Source organism: Colletotrichum navitas (genome assembly GCF_030913465.1).
Source record: "Colletotrichum navitas strain CBS 125086 chromosome Unknown LY79scaffold_57, whole genome shotgun sequence".
NCBI lineage: Eukaryota > Fungi > Ascomycota > Sordariomycetes > Glomerellales > Glomerellaceae > Colletotrichum > Colletotrichum navitas.
In genome coordinates this window covers 197,201-218,462 of record NW_026850603.1, presented here as the reverse complement: position 1 = coordinate 218,462, position 21,262 = coordinate 197,201, and the positions used below count along the sequence as shown (strand labels likewise).

Here is a 21,262-nt window from a genome sequence, read left to right as displayed (position 1 = left end):
AGAAATCAACATTGTAAGCTCAGACAAAATACTTTCGTAGTAGCACCCCCCTGGCAACAGTTCATTCATACTTTATATAACGAAATCGTCCTCTCCATCGCAGATCGAACACAGCCTCTTTCTTCCAGGAGAGGAAAAAGAGGCGGGTCGAGGCAAAATAAACAGTGTCATTTTGTTGGCAGAGTTGCTCAAGCGAGGTATGCCATCCTGGTATCATATACACGGTAAAAAAGGAGAAAAGACAGTGCAGGATGTATCTGCTGAGACTTTATGGTCAAGCCAAGGGCTCGTCAAAGGTCAAACGTCTCCTTGTCAGACTGATGGGAGTCCTTGCCGATGAAAGAGTAACAGGTGTTTTCCACGCCTTTTGGGCAGGACTTGGTGTGATGTTGACAAACTCTGCAAAATCGAAGCCCTGCCCTGGCGTGTTGGGAAACATATTACCCCCGCCCGGTGTGGTCATATGGGATGAGGGCAATGTCATGTCGCGGCCAACCTTGGAGGGCGGCGTTGAGGGAGGCTCCATTCTGGTCTTGGCGGATGGAACGGCGGGTGAGGGAGAAGCAGCCAGGTACAGCAAGAGGTCGGCGCCCTCTTCTCCAGATTTGACAGGCGGTTCTCCATTTGTGCCTCTGTCTCTGGTACGACGATTGGGTATGGCGCGATTGCGCATCGGCGGCGTTGTCGGAGGCGAAGAACGGATGTTGGTAGCCCTGAAAGACTGAGTGGGAAGGAGGTCATCTTCGTCGTCAGAGTTTGCGGCGAAGTTGGGCGATACCAGGTCATCTGCCAGTCTCCGAGCTCCCTGGAAGAAAGAGACATCGGGGCCGGTCGACGTGGTGAAATGCTGTTGCCTTCTGGGCTTGATTGGCGATGATTGAGCCAGCTGATGGCTCTCCTTCCACGATGTGTGACTGCGCAAGGATTTTATGGGCGTAGGAGAAGACCGGTAGCGCTTGCTCGGACTGGACGAGGGATACTCGAAAGAGGCCATGTAGGTACGCTTGCGGTGGCCGGTACTCCCGTTGCTCGAGCCGACGGCATCGGAAAACAGGGGAGCCTTCAACGGAGAGCTCATGAGGGTTCTCGTAGGATATGGTAGGTCGGAGGCGCTGGAGGATGAGTCGGACACGACGTCGCCGTCACACAATCGCTTCCGTCGCATTTCCTCTTCGTACTTTGGTTCGATGGTGTCGAGAGTCAAGTCCTCCCAGCCATGCTTGGTCTTGAACTGGGCCAGAGCAAGTCGGTTCTGCAATCTTCGGGCTATCTTTTCAAGGCGTTAATGTCAGCCAAAATCCTGCGTTATGTTTTCCGGCCACTGCAGCGGCCTTTGAATAACCAACCTTGCTGACTTCTATTCTCTTCAACACCTTGCCCGCCACCTCTTCGGGCTGTTGCTTCCACGGAGAAGACATGATCCGAGCATGCATAAGACCACTGGTAGTGTTGTCAAGACGTAAAAGACAGAAATACCACTTTTGGCTGGTATGGTCCAAGGGGTGAACCGTACAAGAGGAAGGTTCCGTAGCCCAGGCGTTGACCTTGGGGTTGGGCGGGAGATTGTATGTATGTGACAAAAACCAAGGTTCGATTGCCAGATTTGGGGGTTGATGAAGAGGCCTAGCAACGCGGAAGAGGAATGATGGAGGGGTTCGGCTGTTCTTCTGGAATGTTTGCGAGCAGGATATGTGCGCAATAGCGAGAGTATGCAGCTTTAACAATGACCGAGAGCGAGTTCTTTTCCTCGATTCAAGGTATGGCGTCGAGGTTTTGCAGTGGTGAAGGACGGGACAGGACGGGATGCCAGACGACGACGGGGAAGGGGGAGATCGAGTGTGAGGATTCCCGTTAGCTTGGCAAATGCAGCGCAGTGAGTGGCCCGGCCTCAGCGGACAGGACGCTGGGGACCCAGACGAGAGGGGCCTGAAGCAAAATTTACACCATTCCCGTGGTAACCAACCGCTGGCGCCAGTGCCGTCGGCAGTGCCAATGTCAGTGCTAGGGTGGCAGTCTCCAGTCCCCGGCTCCAGTGCATACTTAAGGCACGCGCCCTTCCTCGCCCAGCACCAAGCTAGAAGTCCAGCGCTTGGTCAATGGAGGGCTGCTGCCAGATGCAGTTGACCTGGCCAAACACTAGTGCCGTGCGGTCCTTGTGTGTTCTCCTGTTTACAGCGCACCTTAATTAATTGGATTGCTGGTCAGCCGGGAGGGGAGGCCCGAGTCCGTAAGCACGAGGCAAGAACTGATTAAATTGCACTGCCGTGCTCGATGTGGGCTTGCCGGCTGCACCTGGAGCCAGAAGCGTCTGGCCAGGTTCCCCTTACATACTTATACCTACCTAGGTAGGTATACCACGCCCCCCAGTGTCACGGCAACTGAGGCGAGAGGCCAGGGGGCTAGGTGATTTGGAGTGGGATCTCAAAGGTTCTGGGCTCTCTGAGATCTCATGGTTGCCTAGTCGCGGGTCGACGTTGAAAATTTGGACCAAGAAGTTCTTGATGAGGGTTCCTAGTCTGCATTGCTTTCCAAGGCATCTTGATGAGGCTTGTTGATGATTCTCTGGTGATCACACATTGTACTAGACACCCTCAAGGTGAAGCTCCTCGCACGGTCCAATGTTTGTGCGGCGGACAGTTTCGGTCACGGCTAGCACTGAGATGAAGTCTATGAGCAAGAAAGTCTGAGAGTATTTTGGGGCGTCGTATCTATTCAGGAACTACAAGCTGTAATCAGGGACTTACGCCGAACACCGAACGTACAGGGCCGGAACTCGGAATGTACAATACGTATCCGTAACGATGCCCAGCAGAAAGGGGTTCTGTAATCTAGACGTGGATCCATGTTTGCGTCTAGACTATCCGTACGCACTCTGCCAACTTCTGATCCACCAACTCATCAGGACATGAAGTCGCCCAGGTGGGCTTTGCTGAGCGCCACATGTGTCACTGTGACTTGAAACGGGGCGCTCGCGCGTTGAACGCTATTTGGTGAGATCACTGATGTGTGAATAACTACATAGAAAGGGTTCGTCGATGTGCCGAAGCTGGCAGCAGTGAAATGTACTCGTATGGATACATTAGTTGAATGGTTTCTCGCTGGACGAGGACATCAATTTAGATCCCTGTTGCGACACTGTCCTCCAATAGGTGTCTTAATCAGCCAGTCACCGTTTTGCGAGTACTTGCTCCTGTGAGTGCAGCTAGTGTACATATCATGTTGGAATAGTGATAGCATTGCACCTTGTTACGTTGGATGCGAGTTAGGCACGTGTCTGACAGAAGAACTTATTTTGAGGAAGTCTAAGCCTGTGCTTTGTACACAAGCATTCAATACAGCTGTTTGTGCCGACTTGGCAAGTCGAAGTACTGAAAAGCCACCAGAAAACGTTCACGACTTCTGTTCGGTGGTTGGGTGTCCCAGTCTCAGGGTATGTGAAATTATTGCGCGCTGTACATAGCTGCTCGTGGCGTGGCAGGTGGTTTACACATGTATACACCAAGATGGGCGCATGCAGTGTAGTGTATTTAGGTAGGGTGGGGTCGATGACGGCCACCGCTTTCGATACGGAACCGGGTATTGAAATAGATGGTACCTACCTATGCTAGGTAGGTATGTGAGGAGTACAATAGGCGATAAGAGGATTTCTAGATGTACATGGTACAGTGGCTGGATGCAGTAGGAGAGAGATGAAGGGCAGGGGAGAGGGCAGGGGAAACAGCCAAGGCACATATCATTTGACAAGCAGTCGGCCGGCCCCTGATTGGCTTCTCGTATCAGGCCAGGAGAAAACGGACCGAACGATGCTTAGGGAGCACTCGTCCTTCCGTTTCCTTCTCCTGGCAGTTCAGTTCACACTCGACCAAAGAAAAAGCTGAGTCATCAACAAAGATGTCACGTTGATGGATAGCATCCCTAAACCTACCCTGTACATTCCGTAATGACATGATCATTCCATCCTCGTCGTGATGCGATGCTCTGTGGCAACGTAATCGACGGTCGAATCGCTGACCGGAGCTGACTACGGCAACTGGTCTTTGCGCTGTTCCACTTGGGTCAGGCTCGAGGCTCAGAAAGAGCAATGCACCTTGCTCGTCTGATATGGATTGACACGCGACCGCATTCGCATCAGGAGCTGACTCGCTGTTGACCCGAAATGTCGTCCGCACCGGTTGATGAATACATGCAGCGCCCGATCTCGATGACACCGTTGGACAGGGTGGGAAGGCTGGCGCATCGATTGCGGTGCCACCCGCCACAGGGCTGCGAGTGGCTATCTGTACGGAGTATGTCCGCCCATATGCCATGCACCTTACATAAGGTACTGATACATCTTGTCGGTAATTGGCATGTCCGAAACTGGATTGATCGATATCACAGTTGACCTTGGCGGCAACATTCTGGGGTTGCATTCGTCTTGAGATGGTTCTTAATTTGGTAAGTGTCGACCTCCATTCCGACGTCGTTAAACCTCGCCATCATCCCACAAGCGATGGCGGTGATGGTGGTGGTGCACCATCTACTGTCTGTCTCTTCATGCCATGCCTAGTACCCTGCCCGGTTTCGTACCCCTCCCAGATCCTGTTGTGCATTCCTCGCTCCTCATCTCCATGCCCATCTTCATTCCATCCGACCATTTCATGATACCCCCACATCTCACTGGACTTCATCTCACACGCCCAGACAAGCAGACATCTACCGTGGCTCAGGGCAAGCGAGTGTGATTTGGCCAGCTAGCGGTGGCAGTTAGTGCGATTGTTCGCTTCCTGGGGGCAGTTCCATAACCCACCTCCCTAATATCGCAAAGAAGGCGGTTTCCCCTCTACCTAGTCTAACCCATCACCCTCCGTCGGCGCTACTCGCCAGTATCGCCGTGGTGTTGACGACAACAGCGATGCTGGCCCAGAAAACGTAATGCGACCCCGCTTCCGTTGACCGGGGCCTTCTCCAAGCCGCAGATGCACATTTCGGTCTACCTTGCCGCGCTTATGCTAGCGTGGCCATGGAGAAGGTGACCCGACTGCAAGTAAGCAGAAGCAGGCAGGGCCAAGAAGAACCTTAGTCCACGTCACCTAGTAGTTACATAAGTGCACACCAAGGTAGGTACTTATGTAAGAAGGAGGGAGGTGGTGTGTCCTTGTACGGGTACCTCGCCTCGACGTCTCGTTATCTCTCGCCGCCATATCCGTACTTGTGCTCAACAGCTACCTACTTTAGCAGGTGTTGCCCTTTCCACGTCCAGCCTACTTCCTTGCCTTTGCTGAGTCGTTTGCCCACTCGTTCTAATCCTCGCCTGGCCAACAGAGTCCCCCCAGTCGCATTTCAACCTTGCTGTTTCCCACCCTCGAAACAGAGCGACGTCATCAATTCGCAGCTGTCGGCTATCTGCCGGCCTAGGCCTTTCCTTATGCAAGGAAAAGCACACGACGCGCGCAAATGTTCTTTCCTTGCTGCCCTGTAGTCCGTCCAGGACCATTCATTTGTGCTCATGGTCAGTCCAATGCCCGTACTACCTTCTCTGTGTTGTGCCTGATCCGTAACCAAACGTCGACCGGGGGGAGGACCACGCTTGCGGACTGGGCTGTAGGCGTGGCCATAGACGCGGATGTGGACGTCGACTTGCAATATTGATTGACTTTTTTTTTACGGGACCTGGGACTGAGGTGCCTTCCTGACATTTCATCCCAATCCCGTCATCTCATCCCACTTCCTCCGTCTCCCTTAGGTACCCGCAAACTTTGCTAGCAAACTAGTGCACCTTCCTTGCGCTCTTGTTGCGCTTCATAAGTCACCATACTTACTGCCTGCTTGTCCACGCACATCACTTTAAGCCGTTTGCCCCCACCCTATTATACGCCCACTCCTACTCCCACTTCTACCTTGGCACGAACTACCTACCTTGCGCTGCAGATGTCGCTCGCTGATCAGTGACACGGCGCCCGTCCCAAAACTGGATCTCTCCCGTTGCGCCTAGGGACTTCTCCTGTCTTCGATGCCTTTTGAGCTTCCTACTGTTTGGAAACTGCCTCAGCTTTCATCAAACATCATCATCATCAGTCGCGAACCTGACCTCGACTTCACCTCGTGCGTTCACTCGTCTGCCGGTCAGCACATGACAGGCATCTATTGTTGAAGGTGTACTTCGTTTGCGATCGAGCTACCGCGCCTATCGCTCACCATGGCTCCTTCCATTCTTAACTTCAGGGCTCTCCGTCGTCGTTCGAAAGCCAGCTTCAAGACCGACCGTTCAAACACCGACGTCTCTAGCGATGCTAGCAACGCAACGACTCCAACTCTAACCAGCGGTGCCTCAACGCCCCCCTCCATCGCCCAAGCCTCCGACCCTGCTCTCGATCTCCATCTGAAAGATTCCAACCATCCCCAGGCCCGCCCGCCCCTACAGCCTGTGCCTAATTCCCACCGACAAAGTGTATCTGGAATGACTGGTCTTGGGTCTCCCGTTGTCAATGGCAAGTGGACCTTGCCAACATCGCCGTACGCGCCGCGGATCGCAAATGTTACTGAAAATGCCTGGGTAAGTTTTTGCATAAAACGTGCCCCCCCGTTGCTACCTTTGCCCTGTCGGTTCTCCAATCACCTTACCTGACTATGCCACGGGCTCGCGCGGACTGTCGGCCACAGACGGCCGTAGCCGCAGTCAACGACTAGCTGCACATTTTAACCACCCCGCTAACATCTGACCAGGTCTATCAGAAGGTTCTCCTGGTACACGGAACTATCGGCGACCCCTCTCAGCATGCTCTTGATGGCAACCTTTCTGTAACCCGTCTTGACGATGGTTTCCCTCCGACCTCATGGCCTGTAAGCGACTCTCACTTCAAGGCTCTGGTTTACCTGCAGCCGGGGCCCAATAAAATCCGTTTCGACTTCTCGAGCCCGAAGCTGCCCAACAGTTCTTCTTCAAACCCAATCCATGCTTCCTATTTGACGGTTCATATGCTGCCGGTCAACAATGCGCCTCCACTGCAACTCGCTATTGTGGTCGCTAAGGACTCTCCCGAGACCTTTGACGCTGTCCCCGCTAGAGTCGAGCGAGAGGGAAATGGTCTGGAGACAGCAGTGCGCAAATTTCGCATGGCTGCCTACCTCTGGCAGGCTTTCACAGCGGAGCAAATGTGGCGTAACAAACTTGGACGCCGAGTGTTCAGATTCGAGGAGGAATGGGTTGCCGGTACTTCAAATCTGCGGGATCGCGAGAACGGAACCCTCCGCTCCGAGGCCAGGATACACATAATCAGATCGGACAAGACGGTCGCTGAAATCCGAGACCTTGAGCTGGCCCAGCAGAACGAAAAGGCAAGCAAGAAGGGGGACCTGTATGGGATCGCTGCCGAGGCAGTCAAGCAGTACTTCAAACCGCTTGGCGACCAAAAGCAGTACGTTTCTGTGCTGCTGCTTGACACACAATGGGATAAGGAAGCCAATGTCATAAGAGGGCATGCCGCACTGGGAGGAAATGCTGGCGAACTGCAATTGGCCATTTTTGGTTCGCATTGCTTGCAGAGCTACCCCACGAGTTTCGAGGAAGTTGTTCCCGCATTTACGGACTGTACTCCGACCGACCTTGACTTCGTCGCCAACGACTGCAACCAGGCAGGAAGCTCCTGGGAAGCAGCCAACATTGGAATTGGTGCTCACCTACACGAGACTGGTCACCTATTCGGCTGCCCACATCAAGAAACTGGGGTCATGCTCCGCGATTACTTAACACTGAATCGTAGCTTTGTGACCCGAGAGGCTTATTGCTCCAGAACCAAATCGAAGGGCGGGCTGGTATTGCAAACTGACGAATGTGGCTGGCATCGGCTGGACTGCTTGCGCTTCCGCACACATCCGTGCTTCAGATTGCCGAATGACCCTCCAATGAACGCCGACGACAGCGTGCATGCTTTCCCAGTGGAGGGTGGAAACATAGTGGTGATGGCAGCAACTGGCATAGCCTTCATTGAGCTCTTTGCCGAGGACGACGACGTCTGCCGGAAGTGGATCGAATATCCCATCGAGAATGGCTCAGTTCAACGCCAGCTCACATTGAACGACCGCGAACTGCGGGAGAGACTTCCGGAAAATAAGCGCAAGGGACAACTTAGGGTATCGGTCAAGTCACACGGCGGTGGCGCTTTGGACATTGAGGATTTCAAGAAGTTATGTTCCAAGGAGTCTTCCTTTAAGCTGACGCCTGGTCCGCTTGGTAAGACGGCCTACCGAGGAAAGGCACTTGGAACCTCGGCCATGGAGGGCACCGTTGCACAGGAGCTTGTCTTTGACAGTGCAGTCAAATCGAACCTAGTTCTGTCCCGTGTCATCTTTTATCACGGATATGCTGTGGACGGCATAGAATTTGTCTATGATGACGACTCAACGCAATTGTTCGGCAAGAGAGGGGGCAAAGAAGGTGGCGATACGTTCGAATTTGGTAAGTCTCCATCACGCCAGCCGACTAAGTCAAATAGACTAATTGCTTTCTTTTTTCTTTTTTTCTTAAACAGACATTCGCCGTGGCGAGTACATTTCAGGCTTTTACGTCCGCTCGGGATTCTGGATCGACGCTATCCAGGTCCTCACCAGCCTGGGCAGGAGGTCACCCGTATATGGCAATGCCCACGGTGGTTCCGCGTAAGTACAATTGTACAGGAAATTTGGCAAACCTGAGGCTTACTATTCCACAGACACACTTTGATACCCCCGAGAGGATATACCATCTGTGGTGTAGCGGGCTCTTGTGGCGCCTGGGTTGACGGATTCTCGGTCCTGATTGTCAAATAAAGGGCCTCATACGATTCTATCAAATCTGGCAGGTGGTTAATAGTATACACGACAAACAAGAGGAGGAATATGAGGTTCAGTGCTATCATACATGAGTTGCCAGCTGATCTGGCTGCTGTTTGATTTGACAGCTTTTGATACCATTTCTTGGCAACATGCGCCTTGTTCTGGGGTAATTCGCCGCAGCTGCTGCACAGTCTTTTCTTTTCTTCCTTATCGACAGGCATAAAGTACAGAAGCCTGGACTGCGGAAATCCCAGTAAACGGAGGCGTCGTGGACATGGCGATGGGATACAGTACACAATGGTTGATCGATGGGTCAAGCAAGTTAACGCCGGTCGCGAGTGCTTTTGCGGCGAATGGATTCATAATCTATTCCGCCGTTGTAATGTCAAATAAGATGGCTACACATAACCAAACACGAGCAGCACCTGTGGTTTTGCCCTAGATGTAGACGTGTACCGAGCGAGTGAGGAATGAGGTAACGCAGTGTACGTACTAATTTGGCAACGCCTTAGAGCTGGCTTGCTCGTTGAGAAGTTGCGCTGTTTGGTGAGGTCTCCACTGCCACCCGACTCTCGGTTGCATCACGTGAAAACACACAGCTGGTTCTCGTTGTAGTTGCCGCTAAACGGCTTCGAGTCTAGAACGAGAGGGCTATGACGGCATGTGCCTTCCCCAGCTATCCTTGTTGGCTCTCGAGAAGGAAGAGTGTGACCGACTTACTTCATGCCTACCTAAGCCTTTGCATCAGCACCTGCACCTGCTTTCCGCTCCTTGCACCGGCTCTGGAGCTCTCAACGGAAACATCACCTACATAAAGTAGCTCCTCATCCTCATTGCCCCCCTCTTTCTACACTTACTCGTCTCCCACCGTCCTAGCTGCGTAACCAGTAGGATTCCGGACGATCTTTTTCATTTTGAAAAATTGCCAACTTATCCCAGCCCTTCACCAATTTATCCGCGCCAATTGCCGTCTGGAGTTCAGCATTCATCGCAACCATGTCGAAGCGAACAAGCAGCGCAATCACGAACGGCAATCCAGTCAAGGACGCCGCCGACAGCTTAGCCGAGCCTGGTATGTTGACTATCAGCGCATCCACCATGCAGCTGCGTGTGTCCAATGCTGACATCTTGCCCAAACCGCAGCCCACGACAAGCAGAAGCTTCTTCTCTCCGCCGACACTGGCCATTTTTCGCTGATCCGCGCTCTTCATCTGGCCGACGCGATAACTCTTTGCAATGGTGCGTTCTCTCGCCCGCGAATATCTTACATTCATCTAGCCTAGGTGGCAAATTGTGGCTGCTGTGAAGCAGATCGCAGGGGGTGTTTTTGTACGAAAGAGATGGAGCGTACAACTGACGTTTCGTTCAACAGGAGCGTGTGGTGTCATGTCAATCTTCACTTCCCTCCGTTACTGCCTTGGTGATCCGTCGTCCTACAGCACGCTGTACCTGGCACTTTTTTTCCTCCCATTTGGCCTATTCTTCGACTTTATGGATGGCAAGGTTGCGCGGTGGAGAAAGAAAAGCAGCATGATGGGCCAGGAACTAGACTCGTTGGCCGACCTGGTACGTCAAGTGTTGTCATCTTTGCGGATTCGATCGTTGTCTCGTGTTCGTTGGATGGTCCTATCGTCAGCGATGCGTTGTGTCGAACCGAGGTGTGAGTCGATAGCTAACGTTGGCCAAAGATTTCTTTCGGTGTTGCTCCTGCTTCTGTGGCATTTGCTCTCGGCCTGCGTACCCCTATCGATCACGTCTGCTTGACTTTTTTTGTTCTCTGTGGCCTCACTCGCCTCGCTCGCTTTAATGTTACAGTCTCGGCTCTCCCCAAGGATGCAACTGGCAAGAGCAAGTACTTTGAGGGAACACCGATTCCCACAAGCCTTGGTCTCGATGCTGTCATGGCCTACTTTGTTTCTCAACGGTGGATTCTTCAGGATCTCCCTATGGGAACATGGCTCACAGGCTCCGTCTTGGAATTTCACCCCATAGCCCTTATCTTTGTGGTGCATGGGTGTCTTATGACCAGCAAGAGCATCCATATTCCTAAACCCTGAACTAACCTCGCTTTCACAAAAAATAACTGCGGTTTGAGAGGGGAGGCTAGGGGTCCTCCGATCAACTGAGGAAACCAGGCGCCAACAATACTGAGTTATGCTTTAACAGAAGCTAAAAGAGGTCTTGATGGTGAAAACATGGATTGAGTGGGGAATAGCACTAGCAGTCTATGGGTTTTGGCTAGTCCACAAAGCAAATACGGACTGGACCTAGGTCAGATACGTGGTCGATCAACGCAAAGATATTTCGAAGCGCAGACGCACATTTAAAAAATATGCATGATACCCCCCCTCCATTATCATATTGTCTTGTCTTCAGTTCTAGTGAATTATGAAGGGTTTGTATTGTCAGATCATGTCTTTTTTATTCTTTCCTCATGCCATTCAGCCTCAAATGGTAGGCCGCGGCGTCTCTGTTCTAGGCTTTTGCATGTGAGCCGTCACATCAACACCTGCCCTGAAACTATCGTAACATTTCACTTGCAAATGGGCAAGCTTCCTCGTTGCGTTCATTCTTTATCCTTCTCTGCTGCAGCCTTGGCTGCGGCACGAAACGGGTTGTAGGTGCCACGCTCCTCGCGCAGCTTCTTGAGCCTCTCGACGGCTTCGGTGACATCGACAGGTTTGCCACGGTCTTGGCTCGATGTGTCATCGCGGTAGCGGATATTCACCTGTTTATGCTTCATCTCCTCGTCACCCACTACAAAGATGAAGTTGTATTGGCTGCGTTTGTTAGCAACCATTCCTTTCTCTCAAAAAGGAACCCGGGTCGTACACCACTTACCTCAACTGAGCACTGCGGATCTTTTTGGGCAGGGTGTTGCCGGAGAGGTCGACATCGCTGCAAGTTCACATTAGAAAGGCCACTCTCACAAGCTGCGGGGTGCGATGGAGAATAACTTACACCCACATACCCTGCTTCTTGAAGGTAGCCTGCACCTCTTCGGCGTACTCGACGAAGCCCTTTCCAACAGGGATGACCATGATTTGTCTTGGGCTGAGCCAGAAAGGCCACTTGCCGGCGAAGTGCTCGATGAGGATACCTAACATGATTTAGTCAGTAACAATTACTGTCCATGGTTACCAGTTACCAACCCGTAAATCGCTCGATAGATCCAGCCATAGCGCGGTGAATGATAACGGGACGCTGGCAGCCGTTGGTCAAGGGCTTGATGGTGCGCTTCTTCTCCTTCTCCTCGCCGGTGCCGGCGGCAGAGTCAATTATGGCTTGGGGGTCCTTAGCCTTTACCTCCGGTGCCTTGGGCGCAGCAGGGGCCTCCTCCTTGGCTTTGGGGGGCGCATCTGCAGAGACGTACTCCAGGCCAAAGTTCTGGGGGAGCTGGAAGTCAAGCTGAATAGTGGCACACTGCCATTCACGGTTCAGGACGTCCATGATCTTGATATCGATCTTAGGGCCGTAGAAGGCACCATCACCCTCGTTCAGGGTCCATGGCACACCGGCTTCGGTGAGTGCGAACTCGTCCAGCGCCTGCTTGAGCATATCCTCTGCTCTGTTCCATGTCTCAAGCTCACCCAGGTACTTCTCTGGGCGGGTGGAGAGACGGAGCTTGAAGGTGAAACCCAGGAGGCCGTACATCTCACGGAGGAAATCAAACAGGTTGCTAATCTCCGACTTGATCTGGTCTTCTCTGCAGAAAATATGCGCGTCATCTTGCTGAAATCGGCGCACACGGGTAAGACCCGACAAGGCACCACTAGCCTCGTTACGGTGGAGGACTCCAAAGTCGGCAACACGCCAGGGCAGCTGGTGATAGGCCTTGGGCGTGTGAGCGAACATGAGGCAGTGGCCAGGGCAGTTCATGGGTTTCAGACCAAACTTCTCCTTGTCGACATCGATGACAAACATGTCATCCTTGTAATGATCCCAGTGCCCACTGATCTTCCATAGCTCCGCATTGTACATGTTGGGGGAGATAACCTCGTGGTAATCACGCTTGAAGTACTGCTCTTTGATGTAGGCGAGAAGCGTGTTGTAGATACGCGCGCCGTGCGGCAGCCACATGGCGCTGCCGGGGGAGAGCTCGTGGAAGAAGAAGAGTTGCTGGTCCTGGCCCAACTTGCGGTGATCACGGGCGGCGGCTTCCTCGAGCCATTTCTTGTGCGCAGCGAGTTCCTTCTTGCTGGGGAAACTGACACCATAAACGCGCTGGAGGGAGTCGTTCTCCTGAGAGCCGAGGAAATATGAGGCGCTATTCTTCATGATGCTGAAGGCCTCAATACGGTCGGTGCTGGGGACATGTGGACCACGGCAAAGATCGATCAAGGGACCGTTGCGGTAAACCGTAGTCTTGGTACCGTCGGGGATCTTGTCGTTGATGATGTGCTGCTTGTACTTGTTGTAGCTGAACATCTCGAGTAGCTGCTCCTTAGTCAACTCGAGTCGCTCGAATTTCTGTTTCTCCTTCACAATGGATCCAACGATAGATTCGAGGGGCTTCCAGTCGCTAGCCTGGACAGCGGCGCCTCCAGGGAGAGCCATCTCGTAGTAGAATCCGTTATCGACCGGGGGGCCAATGCAAAGAGAGCATCCAAATCTCCTCTCGCAAGCCTCGCCAAGAACATGCGCCGAGCTGTGCCAGAAGACCTGCTTGCCTTGCTCGTCATCAAAACTGAGTAGCTCCAATTTGCAGCTCTTCTCCAACGGTCTGTCCAAGTCCCACAGCTGATTCTCATCGCCATCAAGTCGAGCGACAACGGTTCGCTTGTAAAGGCTGTTGGAGATACTCCTGGCGATCTCGCCGGGTGTAGTCTCGTAGCTCGTGCCCTGGCGGACAGAGCCGTCGGGCATGGTGATGGTAATGGGCTCGCGCGGCCTCTTGGCAATTTCGTCATCATACTCCTTTTTCAACTTGTCGAAGAGTTCGATCCTCTTTTGCAGAAATTCAGGAGGGGGATTGAGTTCAAGGGGGCCAGCTGAGGCATCGCCAGTATCCTTGGCCTTCTTCTCCTTCTTGGGGGCTTTGTCTTTGTTGGAGCCGCCGAGGGCGACCTTCTTGACACCCTCGGCAACGGACTCAACAGTTTTCTTCGCTGAATCCATGATTTCGTCCAGTTGAGAGGTCACGACGGGTCGGTGAAGGGGTGAAACTCGGCAAAGAGACGATGTCGTGTCTCTGGACAATAATTTTGGGCGAAATACAGCAAAAGTCAACCCCGCCAAAAGCTGCGGTGAGTCAAACAAGGGTTCGGGTGACTCCAAGACGCGCTGTGTCCCGCCATACCACCACCCCTCCTCTCTGCTGAGGTACGTACTGAGAAGCCCCACCAAGAGACCGAACTGACTGGTTGTTGAATTTTACGGCGGGGTCACCCAGGGAGAACTATCTTCCGGCCCGCCAGACGCGACCAATGATGTAACTCGATTGGCTTGTACCACAATTTTGGTCCTGGAAATTTTCCATCGACTGGCAGATGGCTTCGCTTTTCCAATAGTAGCACTTCAGCACCAGCAAAAAGGAGCAGCTCCAAACGACAACAGTCAATCCACCCATCAACATGTCATTTGGACGAGGAGCTCCGCGTGGTCGCGGCGGTGGTGGGTTTGGTGGTCGCGGTGGCGGTGGTTTTGGCGGTATGTTTCAATCAATTCTCCTTCGTGATACCCGTCATTGTCTGGGAGAAATCATGTGCGCGCTGCAACAACTTGCTAACTCAACCGTGCAGGCCGTGGTGGCTTCCAGCAGAGGGACATGGGCCCTCCTGCGACAATTCTTGGTATGTTTAAATCGCCCTCTGCGACGCGTTTCGTGGAAAATCATTCTGACCGCATCTTTTGCAGAGATGGGCAAGTTCATGCACGCTTGCGAAGGAGAGATGGTCTGCGAGAGCATCAACCCCAAGGTCCCTCACTTTAACGCCCAGATCTTCCTCGAGAACAAGGTGCGACCGTCTTCCGAATGAAAACTTCACATCATCGATCCAAACAGACTCATCTAACTGTCCTACAGACCGCTGTTGGCAAAGTCGACGAAGTCCTCGGACCCATCAACCAGGTTTACTTTACCATCAAGCCCTCGGAGGGTATCCAAGCCACCTCCTTCAAGGAAGGTGATAAGTTTTACATTGGATCCGAGAAGCTCCTCCCGCTGGAAAAATTCCTTCCGAAGCCGAAACCCCCTCCGGGTGCGCCCAAGGTCAAGCGAGCAGGCCGCGGAGGCCCAGCAAGAGGTGGCCGTGGTGGCCGTGGAGGCTTTGGAGGTCGCGGAGGTGCGCCGAGGGGTGGTCGCGGCGGTAGTGGTTTCGGCGGCCGCGGCGGCGGTGGCCGTGGCGGCGGCGGCGGTTTTGGCGGCCGCGGCGGTGCGCCGAGAGGAGGCGGTGGCTTCAGCAGTGGTCGGGGCCGGGGTGGCTTCAGCAGAGGAGGCCGGTAGGCTGTGGCTTTGATCAGCTCAGAGGAGGGGAGGTTTTCTTCTGTTGGACTACGACTCTGGCGTTCTGGTTTGCTTTGCTTTCACATCGGCCCTGACGGTAGGGGCTCGAGACTGCATGTACATCATCCATTGCGGTCACCCAAAAATAGAGAAAAGTCTTGATCGCGAGCTTTCAGGAAGCCCACATTGCGATGCATACCACTTATCTTGGATGTGGATTATGAGTTGGGCCTGAGGATGCCTTCGACGACCTTACCACTCACGATCGACACATCTATGGTGCGATTCAGCAGTCCGACAGTGACGCTGAAATAGGTTGGTGCCACAGTCGCAGCCGGTCAGCGGAGTATGGAGAAATCAAATTAAGGCGTGTCATGATGGCGTATCGGATTGCTTCTATCCATCCTCTCCTGATGATGCCGCTGTCCCCGATATGATGGTGCCTATTCAACGATACCCAACCACGCCTTCTAGGATTGATCCTTCCTATCGCTTTTCTACCAAAACGAGTGAGACTTACAATTCGGCTACATCGACCTCCAGTCATGTTCCTATGACAGCATGAAAGACGCGACGCGCCAATGAAGTCATGGGAATGGTGGTAGATATTATGATAGCAATGACGAAATCTTTTAGACAACACTTTGGGAAACAGCACGCAAATGGGGATAGAATGCTTAGACCTGATGATCTAGTGAAATCAGGCTGGCGAGCCTCGAATCCTGATACTGACTCTCCTATCTTCAACGGCATGGTTCAGGCGAACCCTCAACTCTCCAAACCGAGCACAGCTCCTTCGACCTTCGATATTTGTCGAGACTTGCCAAACCCGGTGTCACTTGTATCGCCTAGCCTTCTCCCGATTCGGCCACGCCCGTGGTTTCGGCGGCTCTTGCACTGGGAAATCTGCCAGTTGCGCGGGCTCTATCTCCAAGCGCCTCGAATATGGACGATACTCCAGAGCTCCAGATTCACGAACAGGACCTTTGATCCCTCCGAGAACCTAAGTAATCGACATTTGCATCTTGAAGAGGGTTGTCCCCAAACTATTCGAACAACTTTCGGAGTATCTCGGCTTATTCGATGCCGCTTGAGGATCGTCTTTAGCCAGCGGGTGAGATACTCTACGGAAGCAGCATCATCAAACATAATCCAAGAGTACGGTGCGACAATCATAAGAAGCATCTTTGCCAAGTGTAACCAAGCCATCTTTGCCAGTCGCTGCCACTTCCTGAAAAAGGCAACTTGGCCACAGCCGACGTCTACCCAGAGGATATCGCTTGTGACGGTCGTCAGTCTTTGCCGGGTTCTTACGTTCGCTAGCCTCTCTTAGGCCACAGCTCCAGCCCTGGGCATCTCCGAGTCTTTCACAGATGTGAAGACCGGCCAGCGCTTATGGTTTGCCGCGGCTTGCGCCCTTGCCGTGGGCGCTTCTGTTCTACCTACGGCACAATTAGTAGACACATTCGAGTCCAAATACGTCACCATCATCGGATGTCTCTGGCTCATACTCTGGAGTTTTCTTGTAAGCTTCTCTCTGAGCATGCAGGGGGGCGGATGCAGCGGTATCATTTACTTTTGCGACATGCAGAGCATTCGCCCATCCTTTGTGTCCCCAACACCTTCTCTATTCTCAGGAGGACACTAGCCCCAGGCTCCAGGGGGAAAATGGCATTCTCGCTTGCCAGTGCCGCAGCGTCCATGGGCTTCGTCATTGGTGTGGTTATGTCGTCCCTTTTCTCCTTCGATGTAGCTTGGGAGTGACCCTTCTTTGTCGCTGCTGTCTATGTCTCGACTGCAGGATGGAGCGTTCTTATACTCCCGCTCGAGGCTCCGCTGAAAACAACATGCGCCAGTAGCACATGAGTGCAATTCGATATATCGGGCGCACTACTCGGTGGCAGCGCTCTAATATCGACCAGCTTCGCATTCAACCAGGCACCGCCTGTAGGCTGGCATACCCCATATTCAAACCTCCTCCTCGTCAAAGGCGTCTTGTTCTTCTTCGACTTCGTCAACAGAGAGACAATGCTCATAAGTCCATTGCTACCCTTGGTCATCATTGAACCGCCGGCGATCCTGCTTTTAGTTGACTTACAGCGGCCCATGTCGTTCAGCTTCTGTAGCAGCTGAGAGATTGGAACCCGCTTCTAACAAGCGCAGGTTTCGACTCTGTCGTTGTAGAGGCACTTGCTGTGTCATCACTGATTGCCTATATTATGTCCGGAGTTGGGGTATACGAAACAAACGGAGAATGAACAAACTGAATTCCCTCTTCCTAGCCAAGAGGGGGGTTCTCTCTACTAATAGCAAGATCCGACAAAGAACAGCCTCTGGTGGGCCATGGTACACACCCGAAGTTACACGAATGTTGCCTGCAGCCAACAAGAGCAGTGAAAGGTCTGACAAAACAACTGCATACTGCCCATTTCTCGTGTTCGTCTTATCCTTCCTTCTGGCGTCCATCTTGATGGCCACGGTACCGCCTGAGCAGACTTACTGGGCCAGCACCTTTGTGAGTAGCTTTCTCGAGCCTCTAGCCATGTTCATGGTGATTCCTCTTGCGTTGGTATTGTTGCGAAAGAATTTGCCAGATGCCCATCGACGTATGTCAAGGATTTGGTCTTGACGTGATCCAGCTGCGCGATGTATTTTTCCCTAGGAATGGCAAGTTTGGCTGAGGTACAAGTGAAGGAGGGTGATTCAAGCGTCTTGCACGGGTTTAGAGGGGCGCAATACCTTGGCATAGGACTTGGATGTCTAGGGGCGCAATTGGCAATGGCAGTCATGGTTCAGGTGGTGGTATTCAGAGGCACATGAGAACGTGTGTAGCTTGAGCATTTGTGGCGCTGGGAGGAGTTCTCGTAGTCTTATAGAGTTTCCAGAGAACAAAACGTGTTTAATAAAGGGCATGAGAGAGCAGATGAGCTACTAATAGATGGGGCTAGGAAAAAGGGGGCTGCCGTCCTGTTTACTCGAGCAGCATCATGTTTCCTCCAGCATGTACCTTTGCCAACCAGAGAAGAACAGTGAAGAAAATTTGGAAGCAGATGTAAGAATATCAATCATGAAAAAGAATGCAAAAAGTTCCTTCATCACCCTAACCTTTCATGTTGAAATCAACCTAACCCATTCATTCAATCCTTCTCAAACCACATCCCCACCACTTCCTCTGCACAACATCATCGTCTCGAATCAACCGCTGCCGCGTTTCCCTTGGGATATTCTCCAGGAATATGCAGATTTGAGATTGTCGGAACGCTATCGTTTCTGACAGTGCCAGAAGTAGGGCGGATGGAAGATACTGGCTGCTGTTGACGATGCGCTTCTTGACTCCTGGGAACAGATATTGGAGCATTAGCAGCAAGGACAGACGACCCGTCTTGCGGAGGGATTCTGTCTCTACGAGAAGCATATCCTTCGTCCATTCGGACGATGGGGATCGTAGTGACACCATCCAGGTTTCGGTTACCCAATGCCGAGTATTCACTGGTTTGTTGCTGGATGGAATCATTGTTTGGGACAGCAGGCGAGTACTTTCCGTCGCTGTTCATCCATTGGCCGTACTGACTGTTGCCGCCGGGTGTCTCAAGAACACGATCGTGGTTGGCGGTAGATACCGGTCTGGAGTCTTCGTATCTGGCAGGTGTCGCATGTTGGCTATGGGATTTCTGCAAATCGGTGGCGGGTATATAGACTGCCTGCTGCCCTCTAGTTAAGGACTGCGATCGTCGAAGTGACTCGCGGGTATATGGGTTTACTCCGTCTTCTCGAGCTTGTTGAGTCACCACAGCAGCATGGGATGGGACCTCCTCCATGGGTGTCCGGTCCGTACCACCGTAACCGTTCGGATGCTCAGTCGAACCGTGATAAACGCCCAAAATGCTGCCCGACAAGGCAGATGGTTGCATGGCTGCGTCGCCATCAGAGTTGTCGAATCCAGAACTCACACTAGAAGGCGAAAGAGGTGCCTGTAAGCCTCGCTGCGCGTTGACCTGAATGTCAGATGGAAACCGCCCACCTGCTTCCGGACGGCGGACGTCATGCCTCTGACTCATACTTGCTGCAACCGCTGCGTCCGCCGAAAATGGCTCATCATCGTCGTCTTCGAGAACGCCATCGCTGCTTGTGGATCTTTGCGAAGACTGGCTCAAGCTTCGCACGTGTCCGCGGACGAACTCCCTCCTCTCTTGAGGAGACCTCTCGGTGAGAACCTTGATATCTTCGTACCAAGCCATCATTGTGTCATGGCTCTCGGCCCGGAAGACCCACGTATGACCACGATGCATCGATCCGGTTTGGCGACCCTTGAGGATGAATTTGTTGGAGGACCCTCCCTCGCTAGAGTGCGAACCTAGTTTCTGCTCTGGAAGGTACAATGACATAACAGGAGCTTGGGCCTTATCCGCTGACTTGAATTCATGAAGATGAGTTGAAGAAAGTACATACCTGTGTGTTGTTAATATGACGTGTTCGGAAGTCATTGTATTGCAAGGAACATGGGTCGACTCACCACCCAGCTGTGTAGCTCTTAAGGTACTTGCTCTTGCGCTCGAGGAGCCCCGCACGAATTTCCTGGCATGCGACGTGCTCTCGGCCAGGGTAGTGAATGTGTTCGGCAGACCGGATTGGAATGTCAGGATCCACGAACTGATCGTCTTTTTGGACGAAGTGCGCCCACTCGTGATCTTTGGGCATAGAAATGGGGCCGGCACGGAGCTCGTCGATGGCGTTGTAAGCGGCATCAGACTCGCGCTTGAGGATGCCGGCGTAGGCATTGCAAGCCTTTTGGACTTCGCCCACTACGATGGCTTCAAGTTCGCGGCCAGAGTTCTCCAGGTTCAAGTATGCCTGGTGGAGGTAGTTCTCCTCATCGATCTGGCGCTCAACTTGTCTGTCGACGGCAAGCCGCAAAAGATATGGGTCTTGCTTTCCAGTCGTCAACGAGGGGTCCAGATCAGTTTGGCCCAATGTGTCCTGCAGCACCCTAACAGCGCGCTTGGTACCATCCATCTCCTTGTCTACCGAGTTTTTAAAATCGCCCGACAAGTTCTTGATCTCTTTGATCTTCTGGTGAAGGTCGTTTCTCAACCCAGTGAGGGCTAGGATAACATCCTCTTCGATCTCCTTTGACTTATTCGACTCCAGAATGGCGCCCTTATGGTAGCTACGCAATATTTGTAGAGCATCATCGATGCCGCCAGAGCCCAGGAAGCCAGGGGGGGTCGAAATGTTGTTGGCGACGTTGGCGAGCTTCAGCAGCGATTTGGACTTGTGCTCATAGTGTGTCTGGATTTCGCGGTAATATGCAATAAGATCTTTGAGGATCTTACGCCATGCTGCAGCAAACAGTCAGTAACTTCAATGGACGAGGTTACGCAGAGAAAATTTACACTGGAATCTGGCGGCCAAGGCTTCGGTCGGATTTCCTGATGTCGGAACAGGGCAATGGAATGCGCTATGTACCTCGTCGGGGTCGTTTGAAGGCTGCAGAGCCAAGCTGCGTACGCTGCCAGCCTTCATGCTTCTCCGACTGCTGCTGCGCTTTAGGCTGCCGTTCCTACGCAGCGAACTCTTCTTCTTGAGGGTGTTGTGGCGCGAAGGGAGGCTCAGATGGTCCTCCCCATTGTTGGAGACAAACGAATTGGATCGCTGCATGTTGGACGAATAGCCTTCGATAATGCTACTTCCTCTTTGACTCGCATCCCATTCTTCTGTAAACTTGCCACGAGCAGTAGCGGAAGGGACTGCCAGGTTGTTGCCGCTCGTGTCGTTGTGATTTGCGACGTCGCCTTCTGGAGGGAAGTGTTGCTTCTGATGTCCAGCGTGTGAGTTGGCCAAGGTATTGTACTGCGTCTCTCGATCTTCGTCGTATCGTAGAGTATCAGTCTGTGGGGGGGTAGAGTACGAGGCCGCGATGGGAGTCGCGGTGTCAGAGAAGGGCTGGGGGGGTTGTTGAGAGAAATAGGACGAGGCGCCATTTGAGTTCATGCTAGTCGCGGTGCCGGAGCCAGCTGTTCCATC

At 52.8% G+C, this 21,262-nt stretch overlaps 6 protein-coding genes across 6 annotated transcripts; 3 read left to right on the top strand and 3 right to left on the bottom strand.

Moving 5' to 3' along the window:
* Positions 1-274: 274 nt before the first annotated feature.
* LY79DRAFT_592373 (uncharacterized protein) lies at positions 275-1,418 on the bottom strand (the record flags this gene model as incomplete). Its single annotated transcript, XM_060561412.1, has 2 exons — positions 275-1,270; positions 1,347-1,418. 2 exons carry the CDS (start codon positions 1,416-1,418, stop codon positions 275-277), a joined length of 1,068 nt encoding a protein of 355 aa, XP_060411315.1.
* A 4,409-nt stretch (positions 1,419-5,827) lies between these two features.
* Positions 5,828-8,927, top strand: LY79DRAFT_313400 (metallopeptidase). Its single transcript, XM_060552358.1, has 4 exons — positions 5,828-6,535; positions 6,706-8,437; positions 8,511-8,637; positions 8,691-8,927. The coding sequence occupies exons 1-4, from the start codon at positions 6,179-6,181 to the stop codon at positions 8,785-8,787; spliced, it is 2,313 nt and encodes a 770-aa protein (XP_060411314.1). The 5' UTR covers positions 5,828-6,178; the 3' UTR covers positions 8,788-8,927.
* Positions 8,928-9,377: 450 nt separating this feature from the next.
* On the top strand, positions 9,378-11,152 carry LY79DRAFT_562252 (CDP-diacylglycerol-serine O-phosphatidyltransferase). Its single transcript, XM_060558459.1, has 4 exons — positions 9,378-9,865; positions 9,937-10,032; positions 10,166-10,359; positions 10,482-11,152. The coding sequence occupies exons 1-4, from the start codon at positions 9,790-9,792 to the stop codon at positions 10,848-10,850; spliced, it is 735 nt and encodes a 244-aa protein (XP_060411313.1). The 5' UTR covers positions 9,378-9,789; the 3' UTR covers positions 10,851-11,152.
* Positions 11,153-14,104, bottom strand: LY79DRAFT_562250 (threonyl-tRNA synthetase). Its single transcript, XM_060558458.1, has 4 exons — positions 11,946-14,104; positions 11,755-11,893; positions 11,635-11,691; positions 11,153-11,573 (listed from the first exon to the last, which is right to left on the bottom strand). The coding sequence occupies exons 1-4, from the start codon at positions 13,909-13,911 to the stop codon at positions 11,360-11,362; spliced, it is 2,376 nt and encodes a 791-aa protein (XP_060411312.1). The 5' UTR covers positions 13,912-14,104; the 3' UTR covers positions 11,153-11,359.
* Positions 14,105-14,219: 115 nt separating this feature from the next.
* On the top strand, positions 14,220-15,469 carry LY79DRAFT_562246 (Gar1/Naf1 RNA binding region-domain-containing protein). The gene is made up of 4 exons (XM_060558457.1): positions 14,220-14,442; positions 14,535-14,585; positions 14,650-14,750; positions 14,819-15,469. The coding sequence occupies exons 1-4, from the start codon at positions 14,367-14,369 to the stop codon at positions 15,236-15,238; spliced, it is 648 nt and encodes a 215-aa protein (XP_060411311.1). The 5' UTR covers positions 14,220-14,366; the 3' UTR covers positions 15,239-15,469.
* Positions 15,470-18,420: 2,951 nt separating this feature from the next.
* LY79DRAFT_581998 (PH domain-containing protein) lies at positions 18,421-21,229 on the bottom strand (the record flags this gene model as incomplete). Its single annotated transcript, XM_060560225.1, has 3 exons — positions 18,421-19,687; positions 19,752-20,577; positions 20,632-21,229. 3 exons carry the CDS (start codon positions 21,227-21,229, stop codon positions 18,421-18,423), a joined length of 2,691 nt encoding a protein of 896 aa, XP_060411310.1.
* Between the last annotated feature and the right edge of the window lie 33 nt (positions 21,230-21,262).